At 47.8% G+C, this 13,213-nt stretch overlaps 1 protein-coding gene across 1 annotated transcript in view; it reads right to left on the reverse strand.

The window, feature by feature from the left end:
- Nucleotides 1-13,213, reverse strand: part of pitpnc1a (phosphatidylinositol transfer protein cytoplasmic 1a) — an 89,991-nt gene that overhangs the window by 18,432 nt on the left and 58,346 nt on the right. Inside the window, exons 2-5 of the mRNA XM_069194634.1 lie at nucleotides 11,534-11,682; nucleotides 5,983-6,071; nucleotides 5,131-5,138; nucleotides 515-586 (exon numbers count right to left, since the gene is read on the reverse strand). Of these exons, the coding sequence (XP_069050735.1) occupies nucleotides 515-586; nucleotides 5,131-5,138; nucleotides 5,983-6,071; nucleotides 11,534-11,682 (318 nt within the window). The remainder of the gene's footprint in view (nucleotides 1-514; nucleotides 587-5,130; nucleotides 5,139-5,982; nucleotides 6,072-11,533; nucleotides 11,683-13,213) is intronic.

Below are 13,213 nucleotides of genomic sequence, written 5' to 3' on the forward strand. Positions count from 1 at the left end.
GTTGTACAGAGGTCTGAGTCATCTGTCATTATGCAGAAACATAATTGAATGGTGATCCTCTACTGAATCTGTAGCCAATATGCTTTAAAATGATATTTAATCCAGCAGCCTTTTAGCTTTGCAAGTATGTAATTAGAAACAAATGATATTAATGATGGGGAAGACCTGAAAACCAGTTCATCAGACCTGACCGGTACATGTGCTGAATAGCTCTTACGACACTTCGTATTGACAGCTTGTGTGTTGTCACCTCGAGCTGCTGTGGTCAAGCTTCTGAAGATCCTGATCCATGTGAGTTAAAGATGCCGAATGACAATCTTGGTTTATTCTGTCCAAATCCCAGCTGTATTAATATGAGACTGCTTCTGTGACAGCAGAAAACACCAGTGGAGGCTCTGAGTACACTGTTGATGCTCATAAAACACATATATTTTAATTCTAGTTTGTAAGATGTCTAAGACTTGAACAGCTGTGGGCATTCCTGTATATATAACTAATCCACACGAGTACTCACATGGTCATTGCATCCTTTGTTGTCCTCATACTTCGTTTCTATATGTATGGAGAACTTTGGCAGAAATGAACACTGAAACAAAAAAGAGATACATAAATGCAATGCATACATTTATGTTTACAATGAAATTTTAATACATTACGAGAGTTTGATTCATCACGTAGATGAATCATTATCACATTGACCACCGCTTCTACTTTCGTTGATATAGAGTGCCTTATTGCTAGGGAAATAAAGTAGAAACAGAATTAAACGCTATTAAAAAGGGGATCTGAGCCAACAAAGGAAACTCCTCCCAGAAATGTCACTGTCTGTTAGGTATGATCCTGCCGAGCCCAGACAGAACCGAAAAGCTCAACGAGACACAAAAGGCCACAAATGATGAAAGTCAAAGAATGACAGCGAGTGACAGAAGAGAAGCGGTCAATCTGCACAGCGGGTCTGTGAAGATGCAAGGAAGGTATCGATCCAAAACTCAAGCACATCAGATTTCGCAGCATCTTGTATTTGTTGCCATGCATTCACAGCACTTTATAACAGCAGAAGCTGCACACGAGACAGAGCAATGCTCTCACCGCTGGGTTCATGTTTCTCCCAGTGGCACGGTGGCACAGCTGTGAGCTCTGCTGCCTCACAGCTCTGAAGCTTCTGTGTTCGATTCCAGCTAAGGATGCCTTATGCGTGGAGTTTGTGTGTTCTCCCTGTATTCATACGGTTTCCTCTGATTTCTAACTGCTTTCCAAAGACATGCTGGCTGGGTGAGCTGCTGTGTGTGTGCTCTGCAATCGACTGCCCTTTCCAGCATGTAATTCTGCGAAGGCAGAGGACTAAGCCCTTTCCCTTTCACACTTCACGTGACTGTGTCTGTCTGACCTGCTGTGCTCCTTGAGGAGAGGCATCCTGAAAGGTGTCCGGCTTGATGCTCCTGAATTTTAAACCGGAGTTTATGCCTCCCGCAGCTTTCCAGAACCCGGTGGGATTTCAGTAGCGCCGGAGCGCCCCAGCATAGTGATAATCTAATTTGCTGCAGCCTCAATGAATTGGAGCCACTGCAAAGCGCTTCCTATCACCTCCTGAATCCATTACAGCAGAAAGCTCTGGACACAGCCCATCGTCAGACCTAATGAGTCCCATTCAATTCCCAGGCAGAATGAACTCTGCCCTGCAAACAGCTAAGTGGGGGACAGACCTGAAGAGCATGTCTGGAAATAATACACTTAAACCCAACAGTGCCCACTGATAACTGAGCTGTAAAGCAATGGCTTTATTGCTCTTCCCCGGCAGTAAATTAATCACTGAGCCGAATGAAGCCCTGATTATAATCATTTTTCCACCTCCCTGCTTTATTTTCTTCCTCCATCCTGGAAGGTCTTTCTATTCTCAACCCGGATCAATAGATTGAACTCCCGGACCCACCTCAGTCCCTGCCTCCCATACACAATCAATACCACTTTCATTACGCGGGAGAGCAGAGAGGCCTGTCACAGGGAATCCACGACTGCTCAGATCAGGGGTGACGAGCAGGGAAGGGAACCTTCAATGTTACTCCGGGCTGAGCAGGGGGAATGATGGATGAGCCAATGGGATTTGGTACCGGGGTGAGGAGGCGGATCCAGGGTTTTGTGACTCATTGTGAAAAACAGTGAAACGAAAAAGAAGGGGGGAATGCGTTTGACAGCCGGCCAGGGAGGAACGAAAAGAATCACCAAGTCCTTTGCTCACAAAACAATCAAGCCTTTTCACTTTCCATCCCTGCTGGCTCCCGGCCTGTGCAGAGGTGGTATTGTAAAGGGGCTCGGGAGGAGGTCAAATTGTAATCTCGCTCTGCTGCTCTCCTGCATATTAATCCTCGCTGGCTCCTCACAACGGTAAGCCCCTCCCTTCACCAGAGCTGCACCCATGTAGTGGCTCCCTGGCTCATTCCTCAGACTTGAGGGTGGCTGTGACAGTGCTGATTGATCTTCGGCTGAGACTGTCCTGCCCACGAGAGTTAACGCCAAAGTCCTGAGCTCTTTGTGTCTTTATATCCATTGGCTCATTGTGTCATGACTAGAATTACCAGGTAAAGCTGTGCAACAGAAGTGTAATGGATTCAGAACCGTAACACTGAAAAATAAGAGAAGGAAACTTCGGCCATGAGAGCCCTTCAGAACCGTTCAGCAGTTCATTTCTGGTGGAATCTTTCCAGTGTGTCTTTGCCGAAGAGTGATGAGTGTGTGTCAACATTGTGCACCTGCGTTCTGCTGAAGATTAAGCAACAGCCTGTAAAGACCAATAGAGTCACCTCTCCTGCCCCTTAATATAAACCACACAGAGGAAGAATCACCGTTTCTGTAAAGCAGTGACCTAATCCTGGACCTGACACCCTTCCCTGATGCTTGTGCATCAGGACACTGTTGCTATATTGACCTTAATAGGAAATTGAGTGTCCTCAAGCTTGTAAAATGCAATAACAAAACTATACACACAGGTCTTTGAGCCTCTGATGCAGGCGTGTTTTTCCCCTCCGCCATTCTCTGCAATGATCGCAAGCTGCTAGAACACGTGAGCATGCCGTGAGAACCGCAGATGCAAACCTGTGCTGCCAGGACACTGGCACACTGAAAAGACATGAAAAGCCGAGAAGTGCTGGGCATGTTCCTGCTGCCCCTGCAGCCAGACAGCGGTGGGCTGTGGCTGCAGCCGCCTAACTAGACGAGGGCAGAGGTGAAAGAGCCTGGAGCGGATGAAGGCCACTGGGGCTTCCCAGGCAGCATTCAGAACTCAGCTGCAGCAAAGGCAGTTCTGTTCACCACAGACTCTAAACACCAGCCAAAACCCCTGGGCAGAGGCCCAGCTCGTGGACACAAAAACAGCACTGTCTCTCCGGGGCCCTGCCCCAGCGCAGGGCGGGCCGCACCTCCTCGGGAATGAGCGTGAGCAGGATAGCGAGGAGAGGGAATCTGGGAACCTGCCAGCAGTGGCCTCGGCAGGACGGGACATTACGTGTGGAAATACCTTTACTGAAGCAGCTATCGGCTTCTGTCCCATCGCGAGGGGCTTCTGTGAACTTGTACAAGACGCACACAAAAACTGGCAGTACTTCACCATCTAGCAGAGATGCATCCTCATGCTGTACAGCCTTTGAATAAGTTTCAAGCCTCTGCAAAGCTGTCTGGAGAGCAGCGAAATGAGCTGCAGAACACGACTGCGCCGGGGGAATGAATCCAGGCAGCCTGGCAGGCTGTGTGCTGGTGTTTTGGTCTTTTTTATGGCTTGCATGGACAGCAGGTCTTTGGACAGCCGGAGTAAGCACAGGGAAGTGGGCGGAATAGCCGACTGCAACCGTAACCCGTAGGATTGAGAGTATCGCTCATCACTTTGTGAGATTCACGGGGTGTTCAGAAGGGAGGGAAGGGGGAAATGATCTTTTATTTTTTTTTTCTCTCCTAGGGTCATCACTGTAAGCCACTGCCCGACACACAGACAGTTCCTCTGTGGTCTTTCACTGTGTTTTGATCAGATATCATGTGTTTGATACCTCTCTGTTATTTTACCATTATGAAGGACATCATCGTAATAAAGCTGTACCTAAAAGAGCGTTTGTAAACTCGTGACAAAAGATGACAAAAATCCACAGTCTAAGACAAATAGCAGATTTTTCTTTTCCCGTGAATTCCTGGCAAGTTGTGCTGGATATCCGAAGCCCCTTTGCCTGTTTATCAGAAAGTGAATACGACAGCCTGGCCCTTCTGTCCCTGTCTGTCCCCGTCTGTCCAGTCCTGTCTGTCTGTGTCTCTGTGCTGCTATTCCAGAGCAGCTACGCAATGGAGTGGCCGGAGCTGCAACGGTTATTCTCCGACTCTTCTCGTTGTTCACGACAAAACGTCAGAATCAATTATTAATAACGTAGCTTGAACACATCAGCAGATGGATTCTCTACAGCTGAGGGCGAGTCTTGGCTATTCTCCTCGCTCGTAATTTTAAATGAGAAGAAGCGATATTAATGAGGTTTTAGAACGGCGGTCCTGGACAGAGCTTCAGGAGCTTGCCTCTGCTTTATTACCGGAGGCCTTTCCAGCTCACTTCAAGCAGCCTCGTAAAGCTGAAATGAGCTGTTTGTTTTGATAAAGCTGAAGTTAAAAATGTATAGGACCTTAAAAAAAGAAACAGGCAAAGGGTTTAAAATTCAAAGCAATGCATGGGAGTTAGCAAAGAGCTTTCACACACAAACTACAACCACTAACAATAACAACAACAACAACAACAACACTTTATACCACTTCATTATATTCTAAGAAGAATGAGGTATTCAAGCAGAGTTCCCAACAGAGCAGCTCCAGTCTGGAAGAATTGCGTTACTGGTCAGTGATTTCCCAACTCCTCAGTGAGATTTTGGCTTTTCTCTCCCATAATGCACTCAGAACGGAGAAACTTTTGTCAACTAAGTAAACAGAGTCTGGGTGGCACATTACATGAGAAAATCAATTTAAAAGACTAAATTTGCTTTATTCTTTTGCCTGATGAAGTGCTTCAAATCTGTGACTGATCGTGAGGAAGAGCAGCAAATTTGTACAACACTTGGGGTTCCAATTAAGCCGCTGAGCAATCAATAAGAAAGCAAACGAGGTACTCACTGTGTACTCTGATCCAGGATCAGGATTGATGATGGGAAGGAAAAATTAGAAAGAACACATGTCAGTGCTTGGGAGCAATTACAGCACAGCTTAAACAGTGGAACGGAAAATATTCAAACAGGAAATGAACGAGCCAGAAAACACAGCTGACCTCTACACTGTCAGGGGTCGGCTCTGCCCATTCAAAATCCCTCAATGAGCGCTGCCCCGGGGTCACGTCCCACCAGAGGGGCCCGGCGGTTTTTACACTAAATTAGCATTCTCGCATCAGCATTAGTTCTTGCTTCTGGTAAATGGATCCTGCTACCCAGATAACAAATAGAAATGTCAACCACACAAATCGACCCACCTCTGGAGTGACCCCGTGAAACACTGCTGTCCTGCAATGTAATTATCTCAAGCCCCTTCAAAGCCAGTGCTTCCTGTTATTCCCCACTGTAGCTAAAGGCCAGGGATGAGATGCTGTTCCAATTACATGGAAAAGGAACTAAACCAATACCAGATACTGCTCAGTCTCCACGCACCCGCCAATTGTTTTTAAATGCTCAATGCAGCATTTTAACACATTTTCTGCCTTGCTCCATCCTTTTAAATTCATTTAAAAAATATTTGATCGATGAGGTCCTCATACAGCATGCATTTTGTTTTCCGACACCATCGCTGAAGAATCTTGCAGTGGGAGGGAGGGTGTCCCTCTGCAATAGCAGTCTTCCTCTGGTTTGTGTTCTCCTTCACACCTTAGGAGCCCAGTCCAAGCTCTCCCTTTTTTTCTGAATGCCTGATTGTAACGCAATGCTTCTACATAGGGAAGAGGTTGCACAGTTCCTGTACACAGGATCCTTGTATAATTACCTGTGATTGTATAGGGGTAGTAGTTCCATGCTTTTTCAGTCACATAGAAGATTTTCGGGACGACTGCCCTAGCCCAGCTGGGCAGCTTGCTGGAATGAGAGAATATATTCATGTTATATTAATAATTGATTAATCTAATATCATATAATATTAATAACCGATTAACAGCAATTGTTTATTTTGGTTTGCAGCATTCGTCCAAACCACAAAATAACAGCAACAGGAGGGAAAAATAAAAGCTCTCTAGTAGCTGCTTAACACCGCCATCATTTACCAGCTGAGCACAACCACAGCGTTCCTGTTCATGGCCTCCTATTCCAAATAGAGGAGCTGTGGGTGCTGATCTTTTCTAATCTCCTCTATTCCACAGCTTCCACAGGTCGTTAACAGTGTGAAACTGCACACGGACGGTCCTGGTGTCTTTAGGAGCCTAAATGCTGTTTGGAAATTGATAAGAGTACTGATGCTTCAGGAGGGGCATCATACTTTTTATTGAATTGAATATACCAACCACATTCCAAGTACTACTGAAATCTCAGAGTTTTTATTACTTTACAGTCAACCAAGCGAGACTGAGCTGCAGTGGGCAGCTGATGTGCCAGGTGTCCAGTCATGCCTGCTCGTTTGTGTAGCATCCACGCGCAGTATACAGCACCTGTTTCAGTCTCCCTCATGCCCCCTGCCCCTGTCCTGGGAAAAAGCCGGATTTCCTTTCTGTACGCTCTGAGATATGAGAACCTCTCTGCGCCAAGATGCCAAAAGAGATCTTTCCTAAGACGGCTGCGAAAGTGTCCAGAACGTTCTGCATCCTGGCTGCTCACGAAACGAGAGGGCGTAGGATTGCATAAAAAGCAAGTGAGCTTCACACCGAGGCAGACTTCCGCTGCCTGGCAGTACGAGCCTCTTCACGCTTCGCTCTGTGTTCCTGTCTCTGCCAGCTCCAGCTCTAGCACTTGAGGCTGCAGCAATACCACAGCCATGGCCTTCCACACACACTTAGGCCTGGCACACGCGAGCAGGTGGCATGTGGGCAGCAGACAGGTACGCCTAGTGAAGACAGGAGCCGGGCACACAGCGCTGTTCCACACAGACCCCAGCAAAGCTCAGTCCCACACAAGACGTCAAAGACTCTCTCTCTCCCACTTACACATTCCTACTTTAGCGTCTGTTTGTCATTTTGAAAAAGATCTGCAGTGCTCTAATTAAATGTGCAGTCGGAACATGTTTTTACTATCTGTCTATCTAGGACCAAACATCACACCTTGAGATAAAAAGTTAACTTGGTGCAACACAGGGGTTCTTAAATTTTGAAGTTGTATGCGCGTAAATGAAAAAGCCTGTTTAATAAACACAAGTGAGTTCTCTATGCTTCATCGGTGTGTTAAAATACAAGCCCATTTCTGTCAAAAGATCCATCTGTTTTGGTGCCAGACTGAGGCCAGAGGTGAGAGTTTTTGGCAGCACGGGTCTTCCAAGGGCTTTGTTGTAAAACTAGCCAGAGTGCTTTGCCATCGCCAGAGGGTTTGGTGTTGCAGGCACAGGCACGTAGTCAATAGATTTCTCTATATGCTCACAATGAGGAGAATGAGCAGCTGGCATAACCTCTCCAGCACAGAGATCACCTCCTTCTTGGCTTCCGTGTGATCTTTAAAATTCTGGTTTTAATGTGGATTATATGTACGTGCTCTCCAATAAAATCTTTAGTGCTGTTACCATGTCCTCGTGTTTTTACAGGGCATTTCTCCTTTTCTTTTTACAACCGAGCCCATGTCTCAAAACCTTCATATAAATAACCAGTGAAGTCTGAAGATAATTAGAAAATAATGTCACAAGCAATGATGGGACAAAGACAAATCCTTAATTTTTAGTTTTGCAGAGATGATCTAGGTGGTGCTTTCAGGGAAGAACATTGTCCCATTTTTGCAGAACCGTGACCTCGGGCATGTTGTTTAGTACCGCAAGGAAGGAGGGCATTGTTTCTCTTTGGTAGGGCTTGTGGACAAAGGTCAGCCAACCATGTCTTGGCTGACAGTCTGGAACTGATGGAGAGCACCGGTAGCTGGCGCTGTAGCAGCAGCTTTGAGCAGGTGAGAAAGAGGGGCTCCCACAGATTCATAACTGTGACCCCTTTTCTCTCTCTCTCACGTCTTCATTGCTCACAGGTGGAGAAGATCTGGCTCAGGAGGGCTTATTTCCAATCGTCTTCTTGAGAGCGAGGCCTCCGCTGCTAATTGCTGTCCTAATGGAGAGGAATGCTCCTTTCGAGTGCGGTGTGCCTCCTGACGGACGAGCAGGCCGCTCTAACGAGCCCTGTGTTTGTGGAGTCACGCCGGGCCCCTCGCCTGCCTCTTCCCGCCAATCTCGCGAAGGCTGGGAGAGCGTGCTGCCCCCTCTGCAGAGACCCTCCTGCCAGCCCCCACAGGAGAGACTCATTTTGAAAACAATCGTGCATGCAGGATGAGATTTATTACACAGAAAACCCCCATGGAATGGAGGGGAGGGAGATTGCACACTTGCTGTGGAAGACATGCTGAGTTGATAAATACAGTATGTGACTATGGCTAAATAAGACAGCCCTGCCTGAAAGAGCTTTCATTTCAAAGGTTTTGATGCGCACAGCTTAGTGTGATGGGTGTGCAAACTGCACTCAACGTTTGTGTCACCAGCTATTTGCTGGAAAAGCAACTTGTTTTGAATCTTAATCTGTATCCAAAATAACGAGCTGGAAATGAGCTGTACTGTTGGAAGTGCAGTTAGATTCACTTCCATGAGACTGCAGCTCAAGCTCACTTTCGTTCCTCCATCTCCAGGCCAGATCCTCTAACAGACTGCAAGACTGGAGAGGGTGTGCTGGCTGACATCATGGAGAACAGGGAAGGAACTGAACTAATCTGTGGTTTAATAATAACACTCACATATTGCACAGCAACTCCAAGCACTCGAAAGCCTGATCGGATCATCTCCCTGACACTGTTTCCTCTGTAATGTCTAAACAGCACACATTCTGCAAGCCACACTAGACTCTAAACTCAGCACAGGACACTCCGCACTCCACACACTAGACTGCACACTCCACACACTGTACTGCACACTGTACTGCACACCGTACTGCACATTCCACACACTGTACTGCACACTGTACTGCACACCATACTGCACACTCCACACACTGTACTGCACACTGTACTGCACACTCCACACACTGTACTGCACACTGTACTGCACACCGTACTGCACACTCCACACACTGTACTGCACACTGTACTGCACACCGTACTGCACACTCCACACACTGTACTGCACACTGTACTGCACACCGTACTGCACACTCCACACACTGTACTGCACACTGTACTGCACACTGTACTACACACTCCACACACTGTACTGCACACTGTCCTGCACACCGTACTGCACACTCCACACACTGTACTGCACACTGTACTGCACACCGTACTGCACATTCCACACACTGTACTGCACACTGTACTGCACACCATACTGCACACTCCACACACTGTACTGCACACTGTACTGCACACTCCACACACTGTACTGCACACTGTACTGCACACCGTACTGCACACTCCACACACTGTACTGCACACTGTACTGCACACTCCACACACTGTACTGCACACTGTACTGCACACCGTACTGCACACTCCACACACTGTACTGCACACTGTACTGCACACCGTACTGCACACTCCACACACTGTACTGCACACTGTACTGCACACTGTACTACACACTCCACACACTGTACTGCACACTCCACACACTGTCCTGCACACTCCTCACTCTGCTCTCCACACACTGTCCTGCACACTCCTCACTCTGCTCTCCACACACTGTCCTGCACACTCCACACACTGTACTGCACACTGTCCTGCACACTCCTCACTCTGCTCTCCACACACTGTCCTGCACACTCCTCACTCTGCTCTCCACACACTGTCCTGCACACTCCTCACTCTGCTCTCCACACACTGTCCTGCACACTGTCCTGCACACTCCTCACTCTGCTCTCCACACACTGTCCTGCACACTCCTCACTCTGCTCTCCACACTCCAGGCCCCTGTTGTAGCCGTGTGACGGAGCGGTCCGTGGAGAAACTCAGATGAGACTCAGAGCAGGGAAGAGGGGAGTTAACCGCTTTTTGTTTCCCACTGCAGTGGAAATCGTCACAAAAAGTCCTAATGGGGGCAGCATCTGAATGCAGAAATGAACCAAGTGAGCCATCTGTGTACGCCATCCGTGGGAAAGAATGCACTTTCAAGAATCCGTTTTTTAATTATTTATTTTGCTGTCAAGAATAATTATGCAGGGTGAATTAGGCTGGAGCTGAGAACCAGCTGGCGCTGAAACCACTCCGAGCGGCTTGTGCCACAGCCCGAGAGCCAGACGGGGGGGCCCGCCTGGCTGGCACTAGCCTGCCGCTGTGCCTCTCCTCGGGACAGGGGGCGTCTCTAACCGAGAGGAGCCCGGGGGGGTGGTAGGGCCAGGGCAGTCCGCAAAGGCAGCTGAACGTCACAACGCCAACCTGCGAGCCAGCTCCGGCGTCCAGACAAAGGCAAAGGGTTTTACATCCGGCGCGAAAACGAATTCAGCAGAACCTTTGTTTTGTTTTCCACGGTAGAACGACAGGGGTGTCAGGGAAGAACCTCAGGCCTTGTAGGATCGGGACCAGCACAGGACTTGTGGGGGAAGTTTCTACTTCAGACCAGACTTCAGCTGGATAAGAGCGAGGTGGAACCTTCATCGCCAGTTCAGACACGTCTGTTTAAATTCTTTTCTGTTTTCAGCCTCCATCGTGAGCCGCGAGGGGCATAATTCAGACATTTCAACAACTATGTGATCTCTGCTAGAACTGCCTTTAACCGCAGCTCATTTGCTTTGAGAAGGCTTGACTTCTGCATATTTACACTGCTCTCTGTGCCAGCGTTCCCGAAGAGGCCAAATCACTCTGCGTGTACATTTCAGCTCGCAAACACCAGCTAAAGGTCAGTGAAGATTGAGCATCTGATACCCAAGAGAGGTAAATGGAAAAAATCTTGCCAGGAAGGCTCAGGATACCCTGCCGATTCAAAGGAAATGAAACAGCTTTCCAAACAGGGGCTGTTCGAGTTTTGGTTTTTGCCGCCTGTGTTGTTGTATGTAGTTACTCTGTCAGCATTTAGCAGGGTGGCCACACAAAGGCTGTCCTGTCTGTGAGCCGTCCCGCCAGCCGCCTTTTCTGCTGAATCATGTCTTATCCTGTCCTTTACGGCAGGCCGGGGGGCCAAGGCTACCTCTGGCTCCGCCGAGTCATGCTAGCTTCTGCGTCAGCACTGCCCCTGAGCCCTTCAGCAAAACCGCTGACGAATGCCTTTCGCATTCAATGAATTAATTAACTTTTTATAACTCTTTCTATATTTATCTCAGGTAATCCTTCGGCATTCGTTTTTTTTCCCCCACAGTACAGTGTTGCCTGCCTGTCTGGAAAGCATTCACCAGCTCCTTGTCTTTCAGTGTCCTGGGAGAGAAGAAGGAACCGGCGCCCCCTACCTGTTGAGGTAAACGCGCTTCTCCGTGAACTGGCCCTTTCCGTGCGCGGGGTCTTCGTACGGCTCGTTCTGCACCACCTCCACGCCCTCTCCCCGGTCGCTCTGCTCATGGCTGTGCTTGCTGATCATGTACAGCTGTCCGATTCTGTACTGGAAACAGAAACGCGAGTGTAGAAGTTAGATTCTGCTCTCTTGTCCCGATAAAAACATTCCATGAGCTGGGACACTTTTATCCGAAAAAAACCTACATTTGCCCCCATTGATGCAGCTGGGTGTTTTCCTGGCACTGTTCAGGTGAAGCACCTTTCTCACAGGTGTCACAGCAGTGTCTCACCTGGGATTTGAACCTGCAACCTTCCCATTAGGAGTCCAGACTAACATCTGCTCCACAACCAGACAACACCCAAAAGGAGGACCATTCCAATTACCTTAGAGCAGCAGAATGCTGCTATCACCCTGCAAAACAATACTGCTACAATAATACTACTACTGATCAAGTTAATAGTGGAGACAGCCTTCGCAAGGCTAACACATGACATGGAAAACCTCTCCAGAAGGGCTGTGCCACTGTGCCAGAACTCCAGCCACAGCCACCGTGAAGGCAATGCAGCACTTTGCATGTTTACTATAGCTCGATTCTTTGCAAGAAGCAAATACTGTATGTCTGAATCAAAGTCTTCTGCCTAGTTAAACACCGCCTGAAGTATTAACAGTAGATCCCTTTAGTTTTCCCATGATGTCAACATTTTCTCATTTTCTTCACAAAGAGAAAATCTCAGCTTTGCATCATCTCCCCGGTGAAGGATTTGGGAAGGAACAGGGATTATTAACATTATTAATAAAGAAACATTATTATAAACACGCTATGAGATGAAGAGTTCGAGACGCCTGGGGGTGACAGGAGGAAAAGGCGTGAAGCTCTGACCAGCTTCCTGGCTCCGCCATGTGAAACGTGCTGTAATCCGCTTACAGAGCTGAAGCCACATCTTTTCTTCGCTCCTGCTCTGTTAGAAACATGAACTGAACTGAGCAGCCCAGGAGCCATTAGATGACAACGACAACCCCACCCCGCTCCTCCTCTCACAACACGTGACCTCTGATCTAAGAAGACGAGGGCTCCCTTCAAAGTGTCCTCTTTCTAACTTAAGTTCAACTTTCACCAAATCCTCCACAAGTATCAGCAAATTGTCCAACTAAGCCCTTGTAAGGCCCACTTTTCCTGAGAGACGAAACAGGGCATGCATTTTCAATAACACAGCTTGGGAACTCCCCAGCTCCAGTCACTGGGACGACACAGATCTGTAATAAATCACTGACAACTAAAGACTTTCATTTTACTGTACCCTGAGACGTCTTGCGAAGAACACTCTGAGGACTTCTTATAAGCTAATTGGTGTTTTTTGTGTTCTTTCTAAACTACAGGCAAATGCCAGGTAAAAAAGAAGAAGCAGAAACAAACAATTAAAAATATGAAGGTTAAATTTGCACGCCAGCACAGCCAGTCTGATGCGGACTGTGTGCAGAGACACACTGAGTCTCTCAGCGCTCAGACCCAGGTAGGATGGGATATGGCATCAGGATTTCAGCTTCGGAGAATTCCTCACTCTTTTCTCCCCCTCCTTCCGATTCGTTTTAACGTGTAACCAGGTGGACACCCACTCCCACCTACTTGGCCTGTCTC

The sequence above is a fragment of the Lepisosteus oculatus genome, chromosome 9 (assembly GCF_040954835.1).
Source record: "Lepisosteus oculatus isolate fLepOcu1 chromosome 9, fLepOcu1.hap2, whole genome shotgun sequence".
Lineage (NCBI taxonomy): Eukaryota > Metazoa > Chordata > Actinopteri > Semionotiformes > Lepisosteidae > Lepisosteus > Lepisosteus oculatus.